This window comes from Oncorhynchus kisutch, linkage group LG2 (genome assembly GCF_002021735.2).
Source record: "Oncorhynchus kisutch isolate 150728-3 linkage group LG2, Okis_V2, whole genome shotgun sequence".
In the NCBI taxonomy this organism is placed as follows: domain Eukaryota; kingdom Metazoa; phylum Chordata; class Actinopteri; order Salmoniformes; family Salmonidae; genus Oncorhynchus; species Oncorhynchus kisutch.
The window spans coordinates 58,012,995-58,036,414 of NC_034175.2; the positions used below are offsets into that span (position 1 = coordinate 58,012,995).

General features: G+C 44.3%; 1 protein-coding gene across 11 annotated transcripts in view; it reads right to left on the reverse strand.

The window, feature by feature from the left end:
* Nucleotides 1-248: 248 nt before the first annotated feature.
* LOC109868976 (LIM and senescent cell antigen-like-containing domain protein 1) overlaps nucleotides 249-23,420 on the reverse strand; it is a 38,729-nt gene continuing 15,557 nt past the window's right edge. For 4 of the 11 annotated variants that reach the window (XM_031798630.1, XM_031798639.1, XM_031798623.1 and 1 more), the window contains exons 2-11: nucleotides 16,961-17,120; nucleotides 11,792-11,858; nucleotides 8,893-9,013; nucleotides 7,815-7,964; nucleotides 6,048-6,198; nucleotides 4,799-4,891; nucleotides 4,374-4,422; nucleotides 4,189-4,264; nucleotides 3,348-3,515; nucleotides 2,381-2,493 (exon numbers count right to left, since the gene is read on the reverse strand). In XM_031798630.1, coding sequence (XP_031654490.1) covers nucleotides 3,392-3,515; nucleotides 4,189-4,264; nucleotides 4,374-4,422; nucleotides 4,799-4,891; nucleotides 6,048-6,198; nucleotides 7,815-7,964; nucleotides 8,893-9,013; nucleotides 11,792-11,858; nucleotides 16,961-17,120 — 991 coding nt within the window. In that variant the 3' untranslated portion in view covers nucleotides 2,381-2,493; nucleotides 3,348-3,391. Of the gene's footprint in view, nucleotides 2,494-3,347; nucleotides 3,516-4,188; nucleotides 4,265-4,373; nucleotides 4,423-4,798; nucleotides 4,892-5,139; nucleotides 5,342-6,047; nucleotides 6,199-7,814; nucleotides 7,965-8,892; nucleotides 9,014-11,791; nucleotides 11,859-16,960; nucleotides 17,121-18,064; nucleotides 18,365-23,420 lie in introns of those variants that run through there. The other 7 variants (XM_031798634.1, XM_031798646.1, XM_031798627.1 and 4 more) reach the window with 4 other exon arrangements.

Consider the following 23,420-nt stretch of genomic DNA (forward strand, 5'->3'; position numbering starts at 1 on the left):
TGCACAAAAACAATCGCGTTAGTAGGCTGTAGTTATCCAGGCTGTATCACAACCGGCCGTGATTGGGAATCCCATATGGCCGATATAGGCGACATTGTAAATAAGAATGTGTTCTTCAACGGACTTGAAGGTTAAATAAATATAATTACTGTAGGATCTCATGTGATGGTCAATATTTGATTTCGTATACGTTTTTAGACAGACATTAAAGAAAATATTTTTTTTTAAACATCAAATGCACAAAGAAACATGTAGCAGGATTATTTATTATTCATAAGTCAATAAGTTGAATATGATGACATCTAGAAACAAACAAAAATTAAAGTAAGAAGCATAAGGCGAACACTAATCAAGGCTTTGAATGTAGCATAGCATATTATATTGTAGTACAACAGAGGAAAAACATAGGGTTTTAAAATAATTCCCATTTAGCAGTGGGATGTGGAATTATATCACTCTATGCAAAACACATTTCTTCCAAGTAAAGTTTAACACAGCGGAACACTAAAACTCAACTAAATTCATGTTTTCTACAGGGATAGAATGCTTTTCTCTCTAACCGGCAGTTCTCTACTTCCTATGAGCATCTAGATAGAAGTCACACTGCCATAAGAGGATAGCTGAGCTTACACCTAGGAAAAACACACATTCACACATCTTACAGTACTCATACATGCGCTTTCATCTAAAGTAAAAGGAACAATTAACATTGCAGTTACAAGCAGATCCTAAATCAATGTAATTGTTTGTATCTGTTATGTTTATCCCCCCTTTTAAAAGACAATGTAATGCATGACATGTAAAGAATGGAGAAAAGTATTTCCAGATATTATTTGATTCCATTACTGTTGATAAAAGTGGGTTATGTTTATTCTGAAAATACTGTCAAAAACATACAAACATCTGTTATCCAAGTTTACAAAACACCCTTCAGTGACATAACGTCTTACATTTTTACTGTATGTGTGATAAAAGCACAAAGGAAATGTAACAATTGTGAAATAATATGAATAGAACAATATAACACCACACACAATGTTGTGGACACACAAAAAGCTCTATATGAGATATGCATACACGTGTCACCTTATTCAGTACTATCTTTGGATAATATTTCAATACATCCTGAAAAATGTACACAAACCTCTGGTACGAATCTGACTTCTCTATATGACCTCAACTGCTGGGATGGAGGCTACTCTCTCGCTCAAGAAGCTGCCTAGCAGATCTGGCTCAAATAGCACTGTACATACATTAGATACTTTCAAATACTTGACATGCTCTTGATTTAGCTTACCGGTATGCAGGGTGCCAAGAATTTGCACTTTTGGCACAATTCCAATCGTTCCAATTTACCATGCAACTCCTTTAAGACTGTTGGAAAAGCATTCCTCATGAAGCTGGTTGAGAGAATGCCAAGTGTGTGCAAAGCTGCCATCAGGGCAAAGGGTGGCTACTTTGAAGAATCTCAAATATAAAATATATTTTGATTTGTTTAACACTTTTTTTGGTTACTACATGATTCCATGTGTTATTTCAGAGTTGATGTCTTTACTATTATTCTACAATGTAGAAAACAGTAAAAAGAAAAGAAAAACCCTGGAATGAGTAGGTGTGTCAAAACTTGACTGGTACTGTATATTCAACCCAGTTCTGCTGCACAGTAATGTGATTGAGAGTAGCATCAGTAACATAGCCCAGGTGTCTGTCTGTTTCCACTTGTTTGGCATGACAATGATAAAGTAGTTGGCTAAGGCAGAAACAGACCAGCACACTGGCAGTAACAACCTTATTAATACTCTTTATTCTTATGATGAAATACCAGGACACTGATGCATACTTAAATAAACAAGTTGGGTTTTGAAGTGAAATTTTAAGCTAAAATAACAATTAAATATATGATATTAGCATCAAGGATAAATATGAATATAATATGAATATGTCTTTAGACAAAGGCACTGATTTGGCGAGGACTCTTCTTTGTGTACTGTCAGTCTCTCTGCTCATGGGTTGTCACTATTTGGCCAAGCATGAAAAGATTGAAGGAAACTGCTAATTTAATTTATCAACAACATAACCCTAGTCCCTAACCTTACACCAAGAACAAATAGCTCATGTGGTTGCTCAAACATTCTGATGATATCACTTTTGTCCATTCTAGCATGGCCATCTAGTGACTATAGGCTTCCGGTCAGTCCGTCCGTCCGGGTCAGTCCGTCCGTCCGGGTCAGTCCGTCCGTCCGGGTCAGTCCGTCCGTCTGGGTCAGTCCGTCCGTCTGGGTCAGTCCGTCCGTCTGGGTCAGTCCGTCCGTCCGGGTCAGTCCGTCCGTCCGGGTCAGTCCGTCCGGGTCAGTCCGTCCGTCTCGGTCTGTCGGTGTCTACTTCCGGCCCACTGTCTCCGCCAGCTTCTTCAGCCTCTTCTTAAGTTCCAGAGGAAACTTCTCGTAACACTTCTTACACACCGGCTTCATGTCAAACTCCACAAACTTGTTCCTGTAAGGGAGAGACAAAGATACTGTATGAGCAGGGTTTTGACTTTCATTGATCTATATCAAGAGGTGAAGGTGAAATTTTAAAAAAAGAGTCCTCCACTCCAGCACTACTTTCTCTCCTGCTCCCCCTCTTCCCCTTCTACTCCCTCCCCTCCCACATGTTCTTTCCCCCTCTCCCTCTTGCTCCTGGAAAGAGGTCATTTGAGCATATTCAACTCTACAGTGTTTAGGCTTTAGCAGGGAGAGCACATGTGAAACACATTGGCGTCTGAAAAAAGTCAGACAGCAAGTCAAACATCCAGTACAGAGACAGGAAAGGATTAGTGTTTTAACCATCAACCAGGAACTGGTAAACAAAGCCTCATCTTTACACTGATCTGAGGAAACACACACTACCGTACTGTACATGCCTCTAGCCTCGACCAGCTGATCGAACTTCTGGTCCGATTATTACAGCATTACGTTAAACCAAGAGTGTGTCTGGCCATATAGAATAACCATTTCCTGCAGAGTTTCTAAATATGGTCAACATTGCACGGGAAACCGGAACTGACGCAAAGAACAGCTTAGGCGATTTTACCAACCAGTACCGGTAATTATTTATGATCTGTAGCTAATCTCTACTTCTGTTGATTGTTCTTACTCTAAAATTGATAAATTACAGAGATGGTGAAAGTGATTTAATCAAAAATGCATGATTCAAAGATAGTGTTTAACACATATTTGATCTCTGTGTCTAAAACCTTCAACTGACTTGTCAGAATGGACAAATGAAAAACAGATAGGAAACATGAAAACATAAAAAGTAAAATCACAACACATGGAAAAAGAGAATGAAAGGAGATGAAAACTAACCAATGAATGGAAAGTAGAAGTGAGGAGAAAGGAAGGGCAAGGGTTTACAGACACATGGGCATTTTCTTCTTCTTTTCTTGTTTGGCAAGACGGCGCTTCATGTCGTCTGGCAGGCGCTCGTAGCAGTGTTTACACACAGGCTTCAGATCCACCTCTACAAACTTATCCCTGGTAGGACCAGGAGGGAGGAGGAGAGAGGAAGAGGAAGGACATGGACAGACAAACAGGGACAAGTGAAACAGAGGGACAGAGAGAATATAGGAATACACCGGTAGATGGAAAAGCTACAGGTACAGTGTAACAGGTATAGTAGAGACAGATGAGAGACAGAGAAGGACAGTGCTAACGCTTCAGAAACCTCTCAAATATTGTCTGGTTTTAGACTGTGTGGTGTTGGGTTCTAGTTTGTAATACTTGCTATACTAGAAGTTAATGGTTACATGTATGAGGAATGTATATGGGTCAATGGAGGCTGGATAAGAGCCATGGGCCTGGAACGTTACTAAGTAAGGGAAAAGGCAATCACATGGTTGCTGTCATTAATAAGGGTAGCTGTGGATTAGCTGGTGGGCCGAGGTCAGGTCATATGAAGGGAGAAGGAACAATTTATTACCCACATCCCTTAACTTCCTGCCTAGCAACAAAGATATAGTGTTCAGAGAAAAGCAGGGGACTCCGCCTAAAGGAGAGTATATGTGCTGGTGGAAACATGTCTTTGTCTTATGCAGCTGTGTGACCCAGTGGATGAATGAACTTGGTTGGAGTTTAACTATGTTATTTAGAATTTAACAGTGGGATCACAGGATGTTTTTGCTATGTTAACACAGTCAGCCTGACTTACTTTAGGGTGAGCTTGGTGTTGCAGGTGGAGCAGGCGAAGCAGTTGACACACCATGCCTTGTTCAGGGCTGACACCACTGGAACACACAACACAAACACGCACTTCATAACAAGCAATGCATACACTAACATGACATACAATATTTTTAATATGACAATATTAGATGATGAAATATAATATCCTACCATCACCCTCAATGACACGGTTGCAGTGGTAGCAGACATCTCCAAAGAGCTGTAGAAGAGGGGAGGAGTCAAAGGCCTCACAAATCACTTGTTTACAAATGACAATTTCTTTACTGTGTTTTCAATAGAACCATGCAATTTACTTAAATGTCTACAGTATTTTGATGCATCAGTACCAATAATATAGAGCTAAATACTGTACATTTATACATCTACCACTAGATGGCCCCATAGAACTAAACAAGACTGGAGGTCTCATTCACATTACATACAGCAAGATGCAATCATTCTCCTCAGGCTCATATTCAAAGATTAGTTCAAAGATAAATAGACTACAGTGCCTGGATTGGATAAAGTTACTGAGTAGAGATGTGATTGTGTGACTTCTCTTTCCTTGGGCTGTGTGCAGCCTTCCCCTACATTACCTGGTTGTAGTGAGTCTCACAGTAGGCCAGTCCTTTGCGTTCGTAGTGGCGATGGCCCAGGAAGGGTTTCTCACACTTAGCACACACAAAATGCTGCAAACACACACAAAATGGCCCCACACAACAGGTTAGTACAGACAGACCAGCACAGGTCAGTTCAATCCAGTTCCGTCTAGCTCAGTTCAGACCTATTAAGAGTCAGACCAGACCAGTCTAGTCTGAGATTAGTGGGTTCAGAGGGCAGCAGCAGTGAAGCACTCACCCCTACAGACAGACAGACAGACAGGAGCCTTGTGTGTGTGTGTGTGTGTGTGTGTGTGTGTGTGTGTGTGTGTGTGTGTGTGTGTGTGTGTGTGTGTGTGTGAGGGGGGTTCCACCAGGGGGCAGAATGGAGCACAGACAGAGCAGGACAGGATGCAGCCAGAACAGGTCTCCTAACTAACCCCTCACCATGTTAAAGTGTTTTTCACAGTAGGCGTGGTCCCCACGCTCATAATACGGGTGGCCGTGAAACGGACGTTCACACAGAGCACACACATGGTGCTGCAGGAGGGAGGGAGGAGCGTTACAAGTAGGAGAAAAGTAGAGAGGAAAGAAGGCAGCAGAGATATGAATAGAGGAGAGTCAGAGGGAAAGAAAGAGGAAGGATGTCCTCCGTTCTGAGATAGTCCAAACACGACCACAGAGATGATATGAGAGCAGGGTAGAAATACCACAGAGGAGGCTAGAATAACATTCATTCCACATACAAACTCCCTTGAACACATTTCTACTTTGATGTTCTGAGGAATTATAGTTATACAGAGACAATGAAAGAAAGCAGGGCATACCGAAGAATATAAAAGTATTCTGCTTTGTAATAATCACATCATGGCTACAAAATACTATAATCATATACAATACATTTAAATCTAAATGTTCTGTTCTATAACATTGCAACCTTCAGAACAGTAGTGATGTGCAGTTTGTGAACGATTTGTTCTTTAACTCTTTTTACTGACTCAAAACCATGATTCGTTTTCAGTGTAACTTGTTTAATTGGCATTGGTTTGACCTTCTGGCCGCAATGACTCCTACAGCAGGATTGAAACGCACTCCTGCGGTCCTGCGGCTCCAGAGATGTGCTCCGACCTACAACTGAGTCGAAAGATTTGTTCTTATAACAAGTTGAAAAGATGAGTCAGTATAAAGAGCCGAACTTCCCATCACTACTGAATAGGTCCATATTGTAGGAGTGATGTCATCATACCTCGACGTGCCACTGCTTGCCCATGGCATTGACCACGCGCCCCTCGATGGGTCTCCTGCAAGCGCCACAGATGGGAACACCCATCTTGTCATGGCAGGGCAGGCAGTACAGCTCTCCCTTCAGCTCCCTGGCATCAGCAGTCAGCTCCTTACTACAGGGGAGAGGAGGGACCATTACATCATCACTAACTACATCACTCTTTCCCATCGTTTTGGAAAACAAAGATATTGTTTTAGCTAGTTCCGTTTTGAATACTGACAGTGATCAATCAATTAATGTTAGTGACCTGAGACACCAGGTTACCCAGGTAGAATAGCTCAAATTAAGACTAAAAGCAAGTGATAAAATCTAAAACCAGTAGATATTGCAGCCCCTGAGTAACGGAGTAGTGAAGAATTGTAACAGTGGAATGCTGCTGACCACACCTCTCTTCTCAATTTGTGATATTCAATGTGTTAGTATGAGTCATCACGGAGCCAGCTCCTTGCCTAATCTGGTGTTCCCTGGTGTCTGTTTGTGCATGCGTGTGTGTGTGTGTGATGCTGACTATACTTCTTTTGTTTAGCATCCTGCCAACAGTGTGCTTTCTGGTCTTGGTGAGTCCTACCTTATTAGGGGATAGTAAGTGCACTGTATTCAAAACACAAACCCAGTGGCAGTGATAGGGGAATGAGTCGCCTGCACTGACTTCCTGACTGAATACTCATTATCACAACCTCTGCCTCAAGCATGGGACAGGCTGACAGCTGTAGGTTTGTTTAAGAACAGACAGTCTTACAGGAAAGGTTTGGTTAGATTGGAGTTGCCTCTCAACTGCCATCTAAAAGAGCTACTCAGATAATCATTCTTCTATCGTCACTCACTCCCTCCCTCTCTGCTCTTCCTCCCTCTGCTCTCTTCCTCCCTCTCTCCCTGCCCTCTTCCTCCCTCCCTGCTCTTCCTCCCTTTCGTCTCCCCTTTGGCTGACTTTACAAGGGTAAACACTAGTGAACCCAACCCGGAGGAGTCCCACCCTGCTACAGAGAACAAACCCTGTCTATAACAGCTCTTGAGTTTCTACCACTGACAGGCTACAGTACGTGTATAGGTTGCATAGACGTTAGTGTAGAAGTTGTGTTTATACTAGGTTGTGTAGAAGTTGAGTAAAGATAAGTTAGTGGTTATATACAGACCACTAGGTTTCTGTAGCAGGTGTGTTAAGTTAGTGTGGTGATTTAGCTTGTATGCAGGTTGTATAAATATTGTGTTTTGGTTGTGTAGTGGTTGTATATAAAGTTTGCAGAGTTGTTTCAAGTGGTGTAAAGTACTTAAGTATTTGACAACTTTTACTTTACTACATTCCTAAATAAAATAATGTGCTTTTTACTTCAGACATTTTTTGCTGACACCCAATTACATTTTGAATGCTTAGCATGACAGGAAAATGGTCCAATTCACGCACTTATCAAGAGAACGTCCCTAAATGGATGTCAGAGTGTTGGAGTGTGCCACTGGCCGTAAATTAAAAAAGAAAAAAGAATAGTGCTGTCTGGCTTGATTAATAAAAGGAATTTGAAATCATTTATAAGTATATTTGAGCTATTACATTTACTTTTCATACTTAAGTAGATTTAAAACCAAATACTTTTAGACTCAAGTAGTATTTTACTGGGTGACTTTCACTTTTACTTGAGTCATTTTCTATGAAGTTATCTTTACTTTTACTCAAGTATGACAATTGGGTAATTTTTTCACTACTGGTTGTTTCTATATTGTTTGCATGTGTACCCGCAGTTGTTGCAGTTGAAGTGGTCGGGGTGGTAGGGGTCGTTCTTGAACAGCAGGGGCTGCTCCTCGATGATGGCGTGGCACTTCTGACAGATGTACTTCCCCAGACCACGGGCCTTCTCACGGTTATGACACGGGCGACACAGGTGTCTGAGGGAGAGAGATACATGATAATAAAGAATGAGATCAGCCTGACCCAGAGGGAGAAATTATGTTGCTACATTCAGTGGCGTGTATTCATGGATATCAAGGGAAGCCAGGCTTCCTCAAAAAATGTACCAAAAAAATGTGTTTTTGTTTTTTTTGTCTCTCTGTGTTTCAAAATTATCCTTCATTTCATAAGAGACAATGTATCTGACCAGAGAAGGCATCTGAGCGAGCGAAACAGCGCACGTCTGTTTCTGTATGTGTAGGTCATCTATCTGATGCTGTCTGGTCCAAAAGAGTATGACATTGTTGCCGCCCAAAGCACTGAATGCAAGGGAAGCCAGCAAGCATTTCAAATCCAACCCACATGCACCACATACAACAGGTGTAGGTAGACCTTACCGTGAAATGTTTATTTACAAGCCCTTAACCAACAATGCAGTTCAAGTAAGAGAGTTAAGAAAATATTCACAAAATAAACTAAAGCAAAAAAAAAGTAACACAATAACGAGGCTATATACACTGGGCTATATACACTGGGCTATATACACTGGGCTATATACACTGGGCTATATACACTGGGCTATATACACTGGGCTATATACACTGGGCTATATACACCGGGCTATATACACTGGGCTATATACACTGGGCTATATACACTGGGCTATATACACTGGGCTATATACACTGGGCTATATACACTGGGCTATATACACTGGGCTATATACACTGGGCTATATACACTGGGCGATTCCCCAGTGATTACACCCATGCACCGCTACTGGCTACATTAAAACTATTGTGGGGTGTAAACAGTGTTAGGGATTTCTCCTTGGTTTCTAAAAACTATGAAGTGGGAAGGTTGCTGTCCCCTGGTGTTAGATCAGTAATGGCTGATCAATGATCCAGCCCAAGTCTCTGGACTGACCTGCCGGCATTCTTGACGAAGCCCACGTCAGCCAGCACGGCCTGGCAGAGGTCACAGCAGAAACAGTCAGGGTGCCAACTGTTGTTCATCGCCTTGATCACACGACCAATGATAAACTCCCCTGGGTCGAGGAGGAAGAAGGAAGTCAGGGACAACACACTGGCAACACTATAACATCCCCCGTGCACACACATATCCACCTGTTAATGTTAGGGCCGGGACAATACCAGTATCGCAATAAACGTTAGTATGGTGGAAAATGTATTTAGGAAAACAGCCCTAATGTTGGAAACAAACCATTTTTACCCCAAGCTAAAGCACCACACTATTTTACATACAGCAGGCTTTTAAAATGACCCAAAATTTTGGTCTGCTTTGGGTTGTCATTTTTGCCAAGTAAAAAAAATATTGCGATACTGGTACCGTCCCGGCCTTAGTTCATTTAGAGAGAAAAACAACTGGCTGTAGTCTACACAGTTGTGTCTAGAGCTCAAGGTGAGGGAAGCAGGGTTAAAAAGGAGACCAAACATGACCTTCACACAACACAAACGTGTGTAATACATATCTCACACACACACACACACACACACACACACACACACACTTTTTCTTTGCAACTCTGCCTAGAAGGCCAGCATCCCAGAGTCACCTCTTCACTGTTGACGCCGAGACTGGTGTTTTGCGGGTACTATTTAATGAAGCTGCCAGTTGAGGACCTGTGAGGTGTCTGTTTCTCAAACTCGACACTAATTTACTTGTCCTCTTTCTCAGTTGTGCACCGGGGTCTCAACTAGTCTAAAGGCGGCCCGTTTTATTGCTTCTTTAATCAGGACAACAGTTTTCAGCTGTGCTAACATAATTGCAAAAGGGTTTTCTAATGATCAATTAGCCTTTTAAAATGATCGACTTGGATTAGCTAACACAACGTGCCATTGGAACACAGGAGTGATGGTTGCTGATAATGGACCTCTGTACGCCTATGTAGATATTCCATAAAAACACTGCCGTTTCAAGCTACAATAGTCATTAACAACATTAACAATGTCTACACTGTATTTCTGATAAATTTTATATGATTTTAAATTGACAAAAAAATAGCTTTTCTTTCAAAAACAAGGACATTTCTAAGTGACCTCAAACTTTTGAATGGTAGTATATACACAGTGGGGGAAAAAAGTATTTAGTCAGCCACCAATTGTGCAAATTCTCCCACTTAAAAAGATGAGAGGCCTGTAATTTTCATCATAGGTACACTTCAACTATGACAGACAAAATGAGAAGAAAAAAATCCAGAAAATCACATTGTAGGATTTTTAATTTATTTATTTGCAAATTATGGTGGAAAATAAGTATTTGGTCAATAACAAAAGTTTCTCAATACTTTGTTATATACCCTTTGTTGGCAATGACAGAGGTCAAATGTTTTCTCTAAGTCTTCACAAGGTTTTCACACACTGTTGCTGGTATTTTGACCCATTCCTCCATGCAGATCTCCTCTAGAGCAGTGATGTTTTGGGGCTGTTGCTGGGCAACACAGACTATCAACTCCCTCCAAAAATGTTCTATGGGGTTGAGATCTAGAGACTGGCTAGGCCACTCCAGGACCTTGAAATGCTTCTTACGAAGCCACTCCTTCGTTGCCTGGGCGGTGTGTTTGGGATCATTCTCATGCTGAAAGACCCAGCCACGTTTCATCTTCAATGCCCTTGCTGATGGAAGGAGGTTTTCACTCAAAATCTCATGACACATGGCCCCATTCATTCTTTCCTTTACACGGATCAGTAGTCCTGGTCCCTTTGAAGAAAAACAGCCCCAAAGCATGATGTTTCCACCCCCATGCTTCACAGTAGGTATGGTGTTCTTTGGATGCAACTCAGCATTCTTTGTCCTCCAAACACAACGAGTTGAGTTTTTACCAAAAAGTTATATTTTGGTTTCATCTGACCATATGACATTCTCCCAATCTTCTTCTGGATCATCCAAATGCTCTCTAGCAAACTTCAGACGGGCCTGGACATGTACTGGCTTAAGCAGGGGGACACGTCTGGCACTGCAGGATTTGAGTCCCTGGCGGCGTAGTGTGTTACTGATGGTAGGCTTTGTTACTTTGGTCCCAGCTCTCTGCAGGTCATTCACTAGGTCCCCCCGTGTGGTTCTGGGATTTTTGCTCACCGTTCTTGTGATCATTTTGACCCCACGGGGTGAGATCTTGCGTGGAGCCCCAGATCGAGGGAGATTATCAGTGGTCTTGTATGTCTTCCATTTCCTAATAATTGCTCCCACAGTTGATTTCTTCAAACCAAGCTGCTTACCTATTGCAGATTCAGTCTTCCCAGCCTGGTGCAGGTCTACAATTGTGTTTCTGGTGTCCTTCGACAGCTCTTTGGTCTTGGCCATAGTGGAGTTTGGAGTGTGAATGTTTGAGGTTGTGGACAGGTGTCTTTTATACTGATAACAAGTTCAAACAGGTGCTATTAATACAGGTAACGAGTGGAGGACAGAGGAGCCTCTTAAAGAAGAAGTTACAGGTCTGTGAGAGCCAGAAATCTTGCTTGTTTGTAGGTGACCAAATACTTATTTTCCACCATAATTTGCAAATAAATTCATTAAAAATCCTACAATGTGATTTTCTGGATTTTTCCCCCTCATTTTGTCTGCCATAGTTGAAGTGTACCTATGATGAAAGTTACAGGCCTCATCTTTTTAAGTGGGAGAACTTGCACAATTGGTGGCTGACTAAATACTTTTTTGCCCCACTGTATATTATTTTGTTTCATTCACACCTGCACTGTTGGAGCTTAAGAATTTCACTGTACACTGCAACTACATCTGCAGCCCTGTGCATGTGACTACATAATCTAATGGAATGCTGCTGTGTAGGTGCAGTTCCTGTACTCACCACATTGGTGGCAGCAGGGAGCAAACAACATCTGGAAGTCGTGCTCGCAGTACTTCCTGCCCTCAAACTGCAAGAAAAAAGTTAGGTTCAATATACACTGCTCAAAAAAATAAAGGGAACACTAAAATAACACATCCTAGATCTGAATGAATGAAATATTCTTATTAAAGACTTTTTTCTTTACATAGTTGAATGTGCTGACAACAAAATCACACAAAAATGATCAATGGAAATCAAATTTATCAACCCATGGAGGTCTGGATTTGGAGTCACACTCAAAATTAAAGTGGAAAACCACACTACAGGCTGATCCAACTTTGATGTAATGTCCTTAAAACAAGTCAAAATGAGGCTCAGTAGTGTGTGTGGCCTCCACGTGCCTGTATGAGCTCCCTACAATGCCTGGGCATGCTCCTAATGAGGTGGTGGATGGTCTCCTGAGGGATCTCCTCCCAGACCTGGACTAAAGCATCCGCCAACTCCTGGACAGTCTGTGGTGCAACGTGGCGTTGGTGGATGGAGCGAGACATGATGTCCCAGATGTGCTCAATTGGATTCAGGTCTGGGGAACGGGCGGGCCAGTCCATATCATCAATGCCTTCCTCTTGCAGGAACTGCTGACACACTCCAGCCACATGAGGTCTAGCATTGTCTTGCATTAGGAGGAACCCAGGGCCAACCGCACCAGCTTATGGTCTCACAAGGGGTCTGAGGATCTCATCTCGGTACCTAATGGCAGTCAGGCTACCTCTGGCAAGCACATGGAGGGCTTTACACCATGACTGACCCACCCCAAACCGGTCATGCGGGAGGATGTTGCAGGCAGCAGAACGTTCTCCACGGCGTCTCCACACTCTGTCCCGTCTGTCACGTGCTCAGTGTGAACCTGCTTTCATCTGTGAAGAGCACAGGGCACCAGTGGCAAATTTGCCAATCTTGGTGTTCTCTGGCAAATGCCAAACGCCCTGCACGGTGTTGGGCTGTAAAAGCACAACCCCCACCTGTGGACGTCGGGCCCTCATACCACCGTCATGGAGTCTGTTTCTGACCATTTGAGCAGACACATGCACATTTGTGGCCTGCTGGAGGTAATTTTGCAGGGCTCTGGCAGTGCTACTCCTTGCACAAAGGTGGAGGTAGCGGTCCTGCTGCTGGGTTATTGCCCTCCTACGGCCTCCTAAACGTCTCCTGATGTACTGGCCTGTCTCCTGGTAGCGCCTCCATGCTCTGGACACTACGCTGACAGACACAGCAAACCTTCTTGTTACAGCTCGCATTGATGTGCCATCCTGGATGAGCTGCACTACCTGAGCCACTTGTGTGGATTGTAGACTCCGTCTCATGCTACCACTAGAGTGAAAGCACCGCCAGCATTCAAAAGTGACCAAAACATCAGCCAGGAAGCATAGGAACTGAGAAGTGGTCTGTGGTACCACCTGCAGAACCACTCCTTTATTGGGGGTGTCTTGCTAATTGCCTATAATTTCCACCTGTTGTCTATTCCATTTGCACTACAGCATGTGACATTTATTGTAAATCAGTGTTGCTTCCTAAGTGGACAGTTTGATTTCACAGAAGTGTGATTGACTTGGAGTTACATTGTGTTGTTTAAGTGTTCCCTTTCTTTTTTTGAGCAGTGTAGTTTAGGTGTAGTCTGGATGGCCTGCCGGGAAGGCAACTGTTATCTTACAGTCAGAAAATATCTTATTTTAGTAGTCACAGTCTATGTATTTCTGGATCAATCAATACAGAACATAAGCATCAGAACCAGTCATTGATTAGAACATACAGTAGGCATAGATACACCTGTACCTCTACAGATCTGTGTGTGGCTTTGATCTCCCTTTCAGGGAAGAGCTCTGGGATCCCTAGGGTCAGCTGGATGTGTCTGGCCTCCTGTCTATTCTGCTGGCCACTGACCAGCCAGACAAGCCTCTAATGGGCCAGTAATGCATTGGGCGGAGTGCTATGAGTTCAATCCAGCTAATACACTATACCTAATATCGAATTTGTGACAGGAGGGAGGCTAATGCAATAATTGGTTTATTTCAGGCTGGGCAATGTATATGATGGGATGGGTGAGAGGTAGAGAAGAAGAGAGGGGCTGATGGTGAGAGGGCAGAGACAGTATGATTTTTTATTTTACCTTTATTTAACTAGGCAAGTCAGTTAAGAACAAATTCTTATTTTCAATGACGGCCTAGGAACAGTGGGTTAACTGCCTGTTCAGGGGCAGAACGACAGATTTTGTACCTTGTCAGCTCGGGGATTTGAACTTGCAACCTTTCGGTTACTAGTCCAATGCTCTAACCACTAGGCTACGCTGCCACCCCATGATGGTGAGAGGGTATGATGGTGAGATGAAGCGAGGGTATGATGGTGAGAGGGAGAGAAGGGTGAGAGGGAGAGAAGGGTGAGGGTATGATGGTGAGAAGGGTGAGAAGGGTGAGGGTATGATGGTGAGGGTATGATGGTGAGAAGGGTGAGGGTATGATGGTGAGAAGGGTGATGGTGAGAGGGAGAGAAGGGAAAGAGGGTGTGATGGTGAGAGGGAGAGAAGGGAAAGAGGGTGTGATGGTGAGAGGGAGAGAAGGGAAAGAGGGTGTGATGGTGAGAGGGAGAGAAGGGAAAGAGGGTATGATGGTAAGAGGGAAAGAGGGTATGATGGTAAGAGGGAAAGAGGGTATGATGGTGAGAGGGAGAGAAGGGTGAGAGGGAGAGAAGGGTGAGGGTATGATGGTGAGAAGGGTGAGAAGGGTGAGGGTATGATGGTGAGAAGGGTGAGGGTATGATGGTGAGAAGGGTGATGGTGAGAGGGAGAGAAGGGAAAGAGGGTGTGATGGTGAGAGGGAGAGAAGGGAAAGAGGGTGTGATGGTGAGAGGGAGAGAAGGGAAAGAGGGTATGATGGTAAGAGGGAAAGAGGGTATGATGGTAAGAGGGAAAGAGGGTATGATGGTAAGAGGGAGAGAGGGTATGATGGTGAGAGGGAGAGAAGGGAGAGAGGGTATGATGGTGAGAGGGAGAGAGGGTATGATGGTGAGAGGGAGAGAGGGTATGATGGTGAGAGGGAGAGAAGGGAGAGAGGGTATGATGGTGAGAGGGAGAGAGGGTATGATGGTGAGAGGGAGAGAGGGTATGATGGTGAGAGGGAGAGAGGGTATGATGGTGAGAGGGAGAGAAGGTATGATGGTGAGAGGGAGAGAAGGGAGAGAGGGTATGATGTTGAGAGGGAGAGAGGGTATGATGTTGAGAGGGAGAGAGGGTATGATGTTGAGAGGGAGAGAGGGAATGATGTTGAGAGGGAGAGAGGGAATGATGTTGAGAGGGAGAGAGGGAATGATGGTGAGAGGGAGAAAAGGGAGAGAGGGTATGATGGTGAGAGGGAGAGAGGGAGAGAAGGTATGATGGTGAGAGGGAGAGAAGGTATGATGGTGAGAGGGAGAGAAGGGAGAGAGGGTATGATGGTGAGAGGGAGAGAAGGGAGAGAGGGTATGATGGTGAGAGGGAGAGAAGGGAGAGAGGGTATGATGGTGAGAGGGAGAGAAGGGAGAGAGGGTATGATGGTGAGAGGGAGAGAAGGGAGAGAGGGTATGATGGTGAGAGGGAGAGAGGGTATGATGGTGAGAGGAGAGAAGGGAGAGAGGGTATGATGGTGAGAGGGAGAGAAGGGAGAGAGGGTATGATGGTGAGAGGGAGAGAAGGGAGAGAGGGTATGATGGTGAGAGGGAGAGAAGGGAGAGAGGGTATGATGGTGAGAGGGAGAGAAGGGAGAGAGGGTATGATGGTGAGAGGGAGAGAAGGGAGAGAGGGTATGATGGTGAGAGGGAGAGAAGGGAGAGAGGGTATGATGGTGAGAGGGAGAGAAGGGAGAGAGGGTATGATGGTGAGTGGGAGAGAAGGGAGAGAGGGTATGATGGTGAGAGGGAGAGAAGGGAGAGAGGGTATGATGGTGAGAGGGGAGAGAAGGGAGAGAGGGTATGATGGTGAGAGGGAGAGAAGGGAGAGAGGGTATGATGTGAGAGGGAGAGAGGGTATGATGTGAGAGGGAGAGAAGGTATGATGGTGAGAGGGAGAGAAGGTATGATGGTGAGAGGGAGAGAAGGGAGAGAAGGTATGATGGTGAGAGGGAGAGAAGGGAGAGAGGGTATGATGGTGAGAGGGAGAGAAGGGAGAGAGGGTATGATGGTGAGAGGGAGAGAAGGGAGAGAGGGTATGATGGTGAGAGGGAGAGAAGGGAGAGAGGGTATGATGGTGAGAGGGAGAGAAGGGAGAGAGGGTATGATGGTGAGAGGGAGAGAAGGGAGAGAGGGTATGATGGTGAGAGGGAGAGAAGGGAGAGAGGGTATGATGGTGAGAGGGAGAGAAGGGAGAGAGGGTATGATGGTGAGAGGGAGAGAAGGGAGAGAGGGTATGATGGTGAGAGGGAGAGAAGGGAGAGAGGGTATGATGGTGAGAGGGAGAGAAGGGAGAGAGGGTATGATGGTGAGAGGGAGAGAAGGGAGAGAGGGTATGATGGTGAGAGGGAGAGAAGGGAGAGAGGGTATGATGGTGAGAGGGAGAGAAGGGAGAGAGGGTATGATGGTGAGAGGGAGAGAAGGGAGAGAGGGTATGATGGTGAGAGGGAGAGAAGGGAGAGAGGGTATGATGGTGAGAGGGAGAGAAGGGAGAGAGGGTATGATGGTGAGAGGGAGAGAAGGGAGAGAGGGTATGATGGTGAGAGGGAGAGAAGGAGAGAGGGTATGATGGTGAGAGGGAGAGAAGGGAGAGAGGGTATGATGGTGAGAGGGAGAGAAGGGAGAGAGGGTATGATGGTGAGAGGGAGAGAAGGGAGAGAGGGTATGATGGTGAGAGGGAGAGAAGGGAGAGGGTATGATGGTGAGAGGGAGAGAAGGGAGAGAGGGTATGATGGTGAGAGGGAGAGAAGGGAGAGAGGGTATGATGGTGAGAGGGAGAGAAGGGAGAGAAGGGAGAGAGGGTATGATGGTGAGAGGGAGAGAAGGGAGAGAGGGTATGATGGTGAGAGGGAGAGAAGGGAGAGAGGGTATGATGGTGAGAGGGAGAGAATGGAGAGAGGGTATGATGGTGAGAGGGAGAGAATGGAGAGAGGGTATGATGGTGAGAGGGAGAGAAGGAAAGAGGGTGACAGGGGTAATGTAAGAGAATGTCACCTCATAGAAGAGACCTTCGGGGAACTGTTGGAAGCACTGAGCACAGACGAAGCATCCCTCATGGTACAGCTCCCCGTTGCTATTGACGATCTTCTCCGCCGGGGCAAAGCCACTCTTACAGCGCTCACACATCGCATTGGCCAGGGCATTGGCCATGTTGCTGAGAGAGGTGAGAAAGGGGGCGAGAGTTATCTTGAGTATCCCTTTTCTCTTTTCTAATAAAGGGAAAGAACAGGTCATTGAGTAAAGTCACAATGTAGAACCCTCTTGGCAAGGTTTTGTCAGCAGCCACACCACAGCTGAAGCACATCCATCACCCATCGTACAGAAATAATAGTTTCTCTCTGACACAACACACCCAGCTAGAGGCTGTATTCAGGGTTTGGATATCAGGGTGGGGGAAAAGAGTGAGCTGAGATCACACACATTCCCTCACACACACATATGGATTCTCAGGTCAGTTCCCACAGTCACCCCTGGTGTTTGTTGGTCCGTCTCTGCACACCATCGCTTCAGGCGAAGAAGGAAAAGCAGGACAATCTAGATGCTGTGTTGAGAAACAGGGAGAAGCGCCCTCCCATGTGTCCTGAATTAACACATACTGTACCAACAGAGATGCACGCTGTATAGTCACGTGAGTGAGTGAGTGAGTGAGTGAGTAGCCCAATCAGAGCCAATATTGCACAAACCCTGCCAAGGAACACCAGGTTCAAAAACTGTTTAAATTGAAACTTGCAGCCATAGTGAAAGGTATGTGAGAGACTCTGTGTACAGTATGTATGTGTGTGCAGGGAGGAGAGAATTAGTTCAAATTAGGGCATCTCTCTCCATCTCAGAGCTACAGGGCAGCCTGTTACTCCTGGTCACACACAAACTCAAGCCCACGTTTATGTCACCAGACTTAATGGGTAAATTAGGTTTTTTTCAATGACAACCAGGGAGTTGTCTCTCCAAACAGCCTGTTGTTATTAGTCAGACTTAACAAAATGAAAGGAGAGAGAGGGGCAGGAGGAGGAGGAGGAGGGAGGGCTGTTTTGTTTAAAAGGTCAGAATTCCAATGTGTGTCCAGGACAAACACATGCTCACACAAGAACGCAAACTCACCCACTACATGACCAAAAGTATGTGGACACCTGCTCGTCGAACGTCTCATTCCAAAATCATGGGCATTAAAATGGAGTTGCCCTCTCCCCCTTGCTGCTATAACAACCTCCACTCTTCAAGGAAGGCTTCCCACTACAGTTGAAGTCAGAAGTTTACATACACTTAGGTTGGAGTCATTAAAACTTGTTTTTCAACCACTCCACAAATTTCTTGTTAACAAACTATAGTTTTGGCAAGTCAGTTAGGACATCTCCTTTGTGCATGACAAGTAATTTTTCCAACAATTGTTAACATACACAGAGGTTAAGATACACTAAATTCGACTGTGCCTTTAAACAACTTGGAAAATTCCAGAATATGATGTCATGGCTTTACAAGCTTCTGATAGGCTAATTGACATAATTGGGGTCAATTGGAGGTGTACTTGTGGATGTATTTCAAGGCCTACCTTCAAACTCAATGCTTCTTTGCTTGAAATCATGGGAAAATCTAAAGAAATCAGCCAAGACCTCCACAAGTCTGGTTCATCCTTGGGAGCAATTTCCAAATGCCTGAAGGTACCACGTTCATCTGTACAAACAATAGTACGCAAGTATAAACACCATGGGACCAAGCAGCCGTCATACCGCTCAGGAAGGAGACGCGTTCTGTCTCCTAGAGATGAATGTACTTTGGTGCGAAAAATGGAAATCAATCGCAGAACAACAGCAAAGGACCTTGTGAAGATGGAGGACACAGGTACAAAAGTATCTATATCTACAGTAAAACGAGTCCTATATCGACATAAGCTGAAAGGCCGCTCAGCAAGTAAGAAGCCACTGCTCCAAAACCGCCATAAAAAAGCCAGACTATGGTTTATACTTCCAAAGTTGTGGCGAGGACAACAAAGTCAAGGTAATGGAGTGGCCATCACACAGCCCTGACCTCAATCCTATAGAACATTTGTGGGCAGAACTGAAAAAGTGTGTGTGAGCAAGGAGGCCTACAAACCAGACTCTGTCAAGAGGAATGTCAGGAGGAATGGGCCAAAATTCACCCAACTTATTTTGGGAAGCTTGTGGAAGGCTACCCAAAAGTTTGACCCAAGTTAAACAATGTAAAGGCAATGCTACCAAATACTAATTGAGTGTATGTAAACCTCTGACCCACTGGGAATGTGATGAAAGAAATAAAAGCTGAAATAAATCATTCTCTCTACTATTATTCTGACATTCCATTCTTAAATAAAGTGGTGATCCTGACTGACCTGAGACAGGGAATTTTTACTAGGATTAAATTTCATGAATTGTGAAACTGAGTTTGAATTTATTTGGCTAAGGTGTATGTAAACTTCCGACTGTAGATGTTGGAACACTGCTGTGGGGACTTGCTTCCATTCAGCCACAATAGGTTGGGTCCAGATGCTGGGAGGTTAGGCCTGGCTCCCAATTGTCATTACAATTAATTCCAAAGGTGTTCGATTGGGTTGATGTCAGGGTTCTGTGCAGGCCAGTCAAGTTCTTCCACACCAATCTCGACAAATCATTTCTGTATTGACCTCGCTCTGTGCACGGGGACATTATCATGCTGAAACAGGAAAGGGCCTTCCCCAAACTGTTACCACAAAGTTGGAAGCACAGAATCATCTAGAATGTCATTGCATGCTGTAGCGTTAAGATTTCCCTCCAGTGGAACTAAGGGGCCTAGCCCAAACCATGAAAAACAGCCCCAGACCATTATTTATCATCCACCAAACTTTACAGTTGGCGCTATGGATTGGGGCAGGTAACCCTCTCCTAGCATCCGCCAAACCCAGATTCTTCTGGGTTTGGCAGATGGTCAAGCGTGATTCATCACTCCAGAGAACACGTTTCCACTGCTCCAGAGTTCAATGGCGGCTAGCTTTACACCACTCTAGCCGACACTTTGCATTGCGTATGTTCATCTTAGGCTTGTGTGCGGCTTCTCGGGCCATGGAAACCCATTTCATGAAGCTCCCGACAAACAGTTATTGTGCTAATAGTTCTTGTGCTAGTTCCAGAGGCAGTTTGGAACTCGGTAGTGAGTGTTGCAACCGAGGACAGACTATTTATACGCGCTACGCGGTTCAGCACTCGGCGGTCCCGTTCTGTGAGCTTTGTGTGGCCTACCACTTTGCGGCTAGACGTTTCCTCTTCACAATAACAGTACTTACAGTTGACCGGGGCAGCTTTAGCAGGGCAGACATTTTGGAAAGATTGTCACATTGTCAGAAAAGTTAGGAACTTTGAAAGTCACTGAGCACTTCAATAAACCGGTCAGAAATGGGTGTGGCTGAAATAGCAGAATCCACTCATTTTAAGGGGTGTCCACATACTTTAGAATGTGGATATAAATGCATAATGTAAAGTGATGATCACATATTTCATTAGCTGAAAAAAAGATCCCAGAAATGTCTCTAACATAAGCTGACTCCAGAGAATTTGGCAGTACGTTCAACCGGCCTCACAACCGCAGACCACCTGTAACCACGCCAGCCCAGGACCTCCACATCCGACTTCTTCACCTGAGGGATCGTCTGAGACCAGCCAACCGGGTCAGATTCTGCACAAACTGTCAGAAACCGTCTTAGGGAAGCGCATCTGCGTGCTCGTTGTCCTCACCAGGGTCTTGACGTGACTGCAGTTCGTTGTCGTAATCGACTTCAGTGGGCAAATACTCACCTTTGATGGCCACTGGCACGCTGGAGAAGTGTGCTCTTCATGGATGAATCCTGGTTTAAACAGTACAGAGCAGATGACAGACAGCATGTAGGACATTGTGTGGGCGAGTGGTTCGCTGATGTCAACGTTGTGAACAGAGTGCCCCATGGTGGCAGTGGGGTTATGGTATGGGCAGGCATAAGCTACGGACAACAAACACAATTGCATTTTGACAAGATCCTGAGGCCCATTGTCGTGCCATTCATCCGCCACCATCACCTCATGTTTCAGCATGATAATGCACAGCCCCATGTCGCAAGGATCTGTACACAATTCCTGGAAGCTGAAAATGTCCCAGTTCTTCCATGGCCTGCATACTCACCAGACATGTCACACATTGAGCATGTTTGGGATGCTCTGGATGCTCTGGACGTGTACGACAACGTGTTCCGGTTCACACCAATATCCAGCAACTTCACACATCCATCGAAGAGAAGTGGGCCTGATCATGCAAAGGAGATATGTTGTGCTGCATGAGGCAAATGGTGGTCACAACAGATACTGACTGGTTTTCTGATCCACGCCCCTACATTGTTTTTAAGGTATCTGTGACCAACAAATGTATATTTTTATTCCCAGTCATGTGAAATCCATAGATTAGTTGTTGCGTTTCTATTTTTGTTCAGTGTATATGGCACTGCTCTCCCCTCAGAGAGACACCTGACCTTCTTTCTCTCAATCTTGTGTCTTTCTTCCTCCCACTCTCATCATATATTAACTGTATATTCTACAGCAGGATCAACACTACAGTACCTGTATATTCTACAGCAGGATCAACACTACAGTAACTGTATATTCTACAGCAGGATCAACACTACAGTAACTGTATATTCTACAGCAGGATCAACACTACAGTAACTGTATATCCTACAGCAGGATCAACACTACAGTAACTGTATATTCTACAGCAGGATCAACACTACAGTAACTGTATATCCTACAGCAGGATCAACACTACAGTAACTGTATATTCTACAGCAGGATCAACACTACAGTAACTGTATATCCTACAGCAGGATCAACACTACAGTAACTGTATATCCTACAGCAGGATCAACACTACAGTAACTGTATATTCTACAGCAGGATCAACACTACAGTAACTGTATATCCTACAGCAGGATCAACACTACAGTAACTGTATATTCTACAGCAGGATCAACACTACAGTAACTGTATATTCTACAGCAGGATCAACACTACAGTAACTGTATATTCTACAGCAGGATCAACACTACAGTAACTGTATATTCTACAGCAGGATCAACACTACAGTAACTGTATATCCTACAGCAGGATCAACACTACAGTAACTGTATATTCTACAGCAGGATCAACACTACAGTAACTGTATATCCTACAGCAGGATCAACACTACAGTAACTGTATATTCTACAGCAGGATCAACACTACAGTAACTGTATATCCTACAGCAGGATCAACACTACAGTAACTGTATATCCTACAGCAGGATCAACACTACAGTAACTGTATATTCTACAGCAGGATCAACACTACAGTAACTGTATATCCTACAGCAGCATCAACACTACAGTAACTGTATATTCTACAGCAGGATCAACACTACAGTAACTGTATATCCTACAGCAGGATCAACACTACAGTAACTGTATATCCTACAGCAGGATCAACACTACAGTAACTGTATATCCTACAGCAGGATCAACACTACAGTAACTGTATATTCTACAGCAGGATCAACACTACAGTAACTGTATATTCTACAGCAGGATCAACACTACAGTAACTGTATATTCTACAGCAGGATCAACACTACAGTAACTGTATATCCTACAGCAGGATCAACACTACAGTAACTGTATATCCTACAGCAGGATCAACACTACAGTAACTGTATATTCTACAGCAGGATCAACACTACAGTAACTGTATATCCTACAGCAGGATCAACACTACAGTAACTCACTACATTCCAGAGCACACAGAATGTATTGTCACAAGATGTGGAATTAATGCAGACTTTCAGTCAAGCCATTCTACAGCGATCATCACACTGTCTGATGTAATGTATGTACGTATGGGGGCCATACTGTCAGGACCCTGACGTGACAGAAGGAAGGACTCAGACTCCCTGTTCTGGCCCTGCTGGAAGGACGAGACAAAAGACTCAAGCATTTCCCCATAGACAGAACGACTATTCAGTCAGTGCTGAACTACTTGGTAAATACTTCATGATACTAACTTAGTGAGTTTGTGTCACAGGGAGAGAGAGGGGGAGACAGAGCAGTATCATGATGTTTCACTGGGTTTTGATCTTATGACACCCCCCCACCCATTGTCTCTAGTGCTCATGTTTATAAAATGACCAGGTTGTCATCACACATCAGAGGATGACAGGTCAGAGCTTCTGTTTGATTAGCCATACTAGAGTATTAATGGCTATTCTGTCCCAATGGTTGAAAGATAATGGTCTGTGCTGGAGTATCTGAGGCATCTAGGGATCAGACTTAGCCTCCCCATATAAGTCAAAGCTTCAAACTGAGACCCTCACTTCCTTATAGACTTGCTAATGATTAGCATCCCAGACATATTCGCTGACTTAAGCTTGTTTGAAATGTGAAACATTTTCCCTGATAATATACTTTTATTACTGA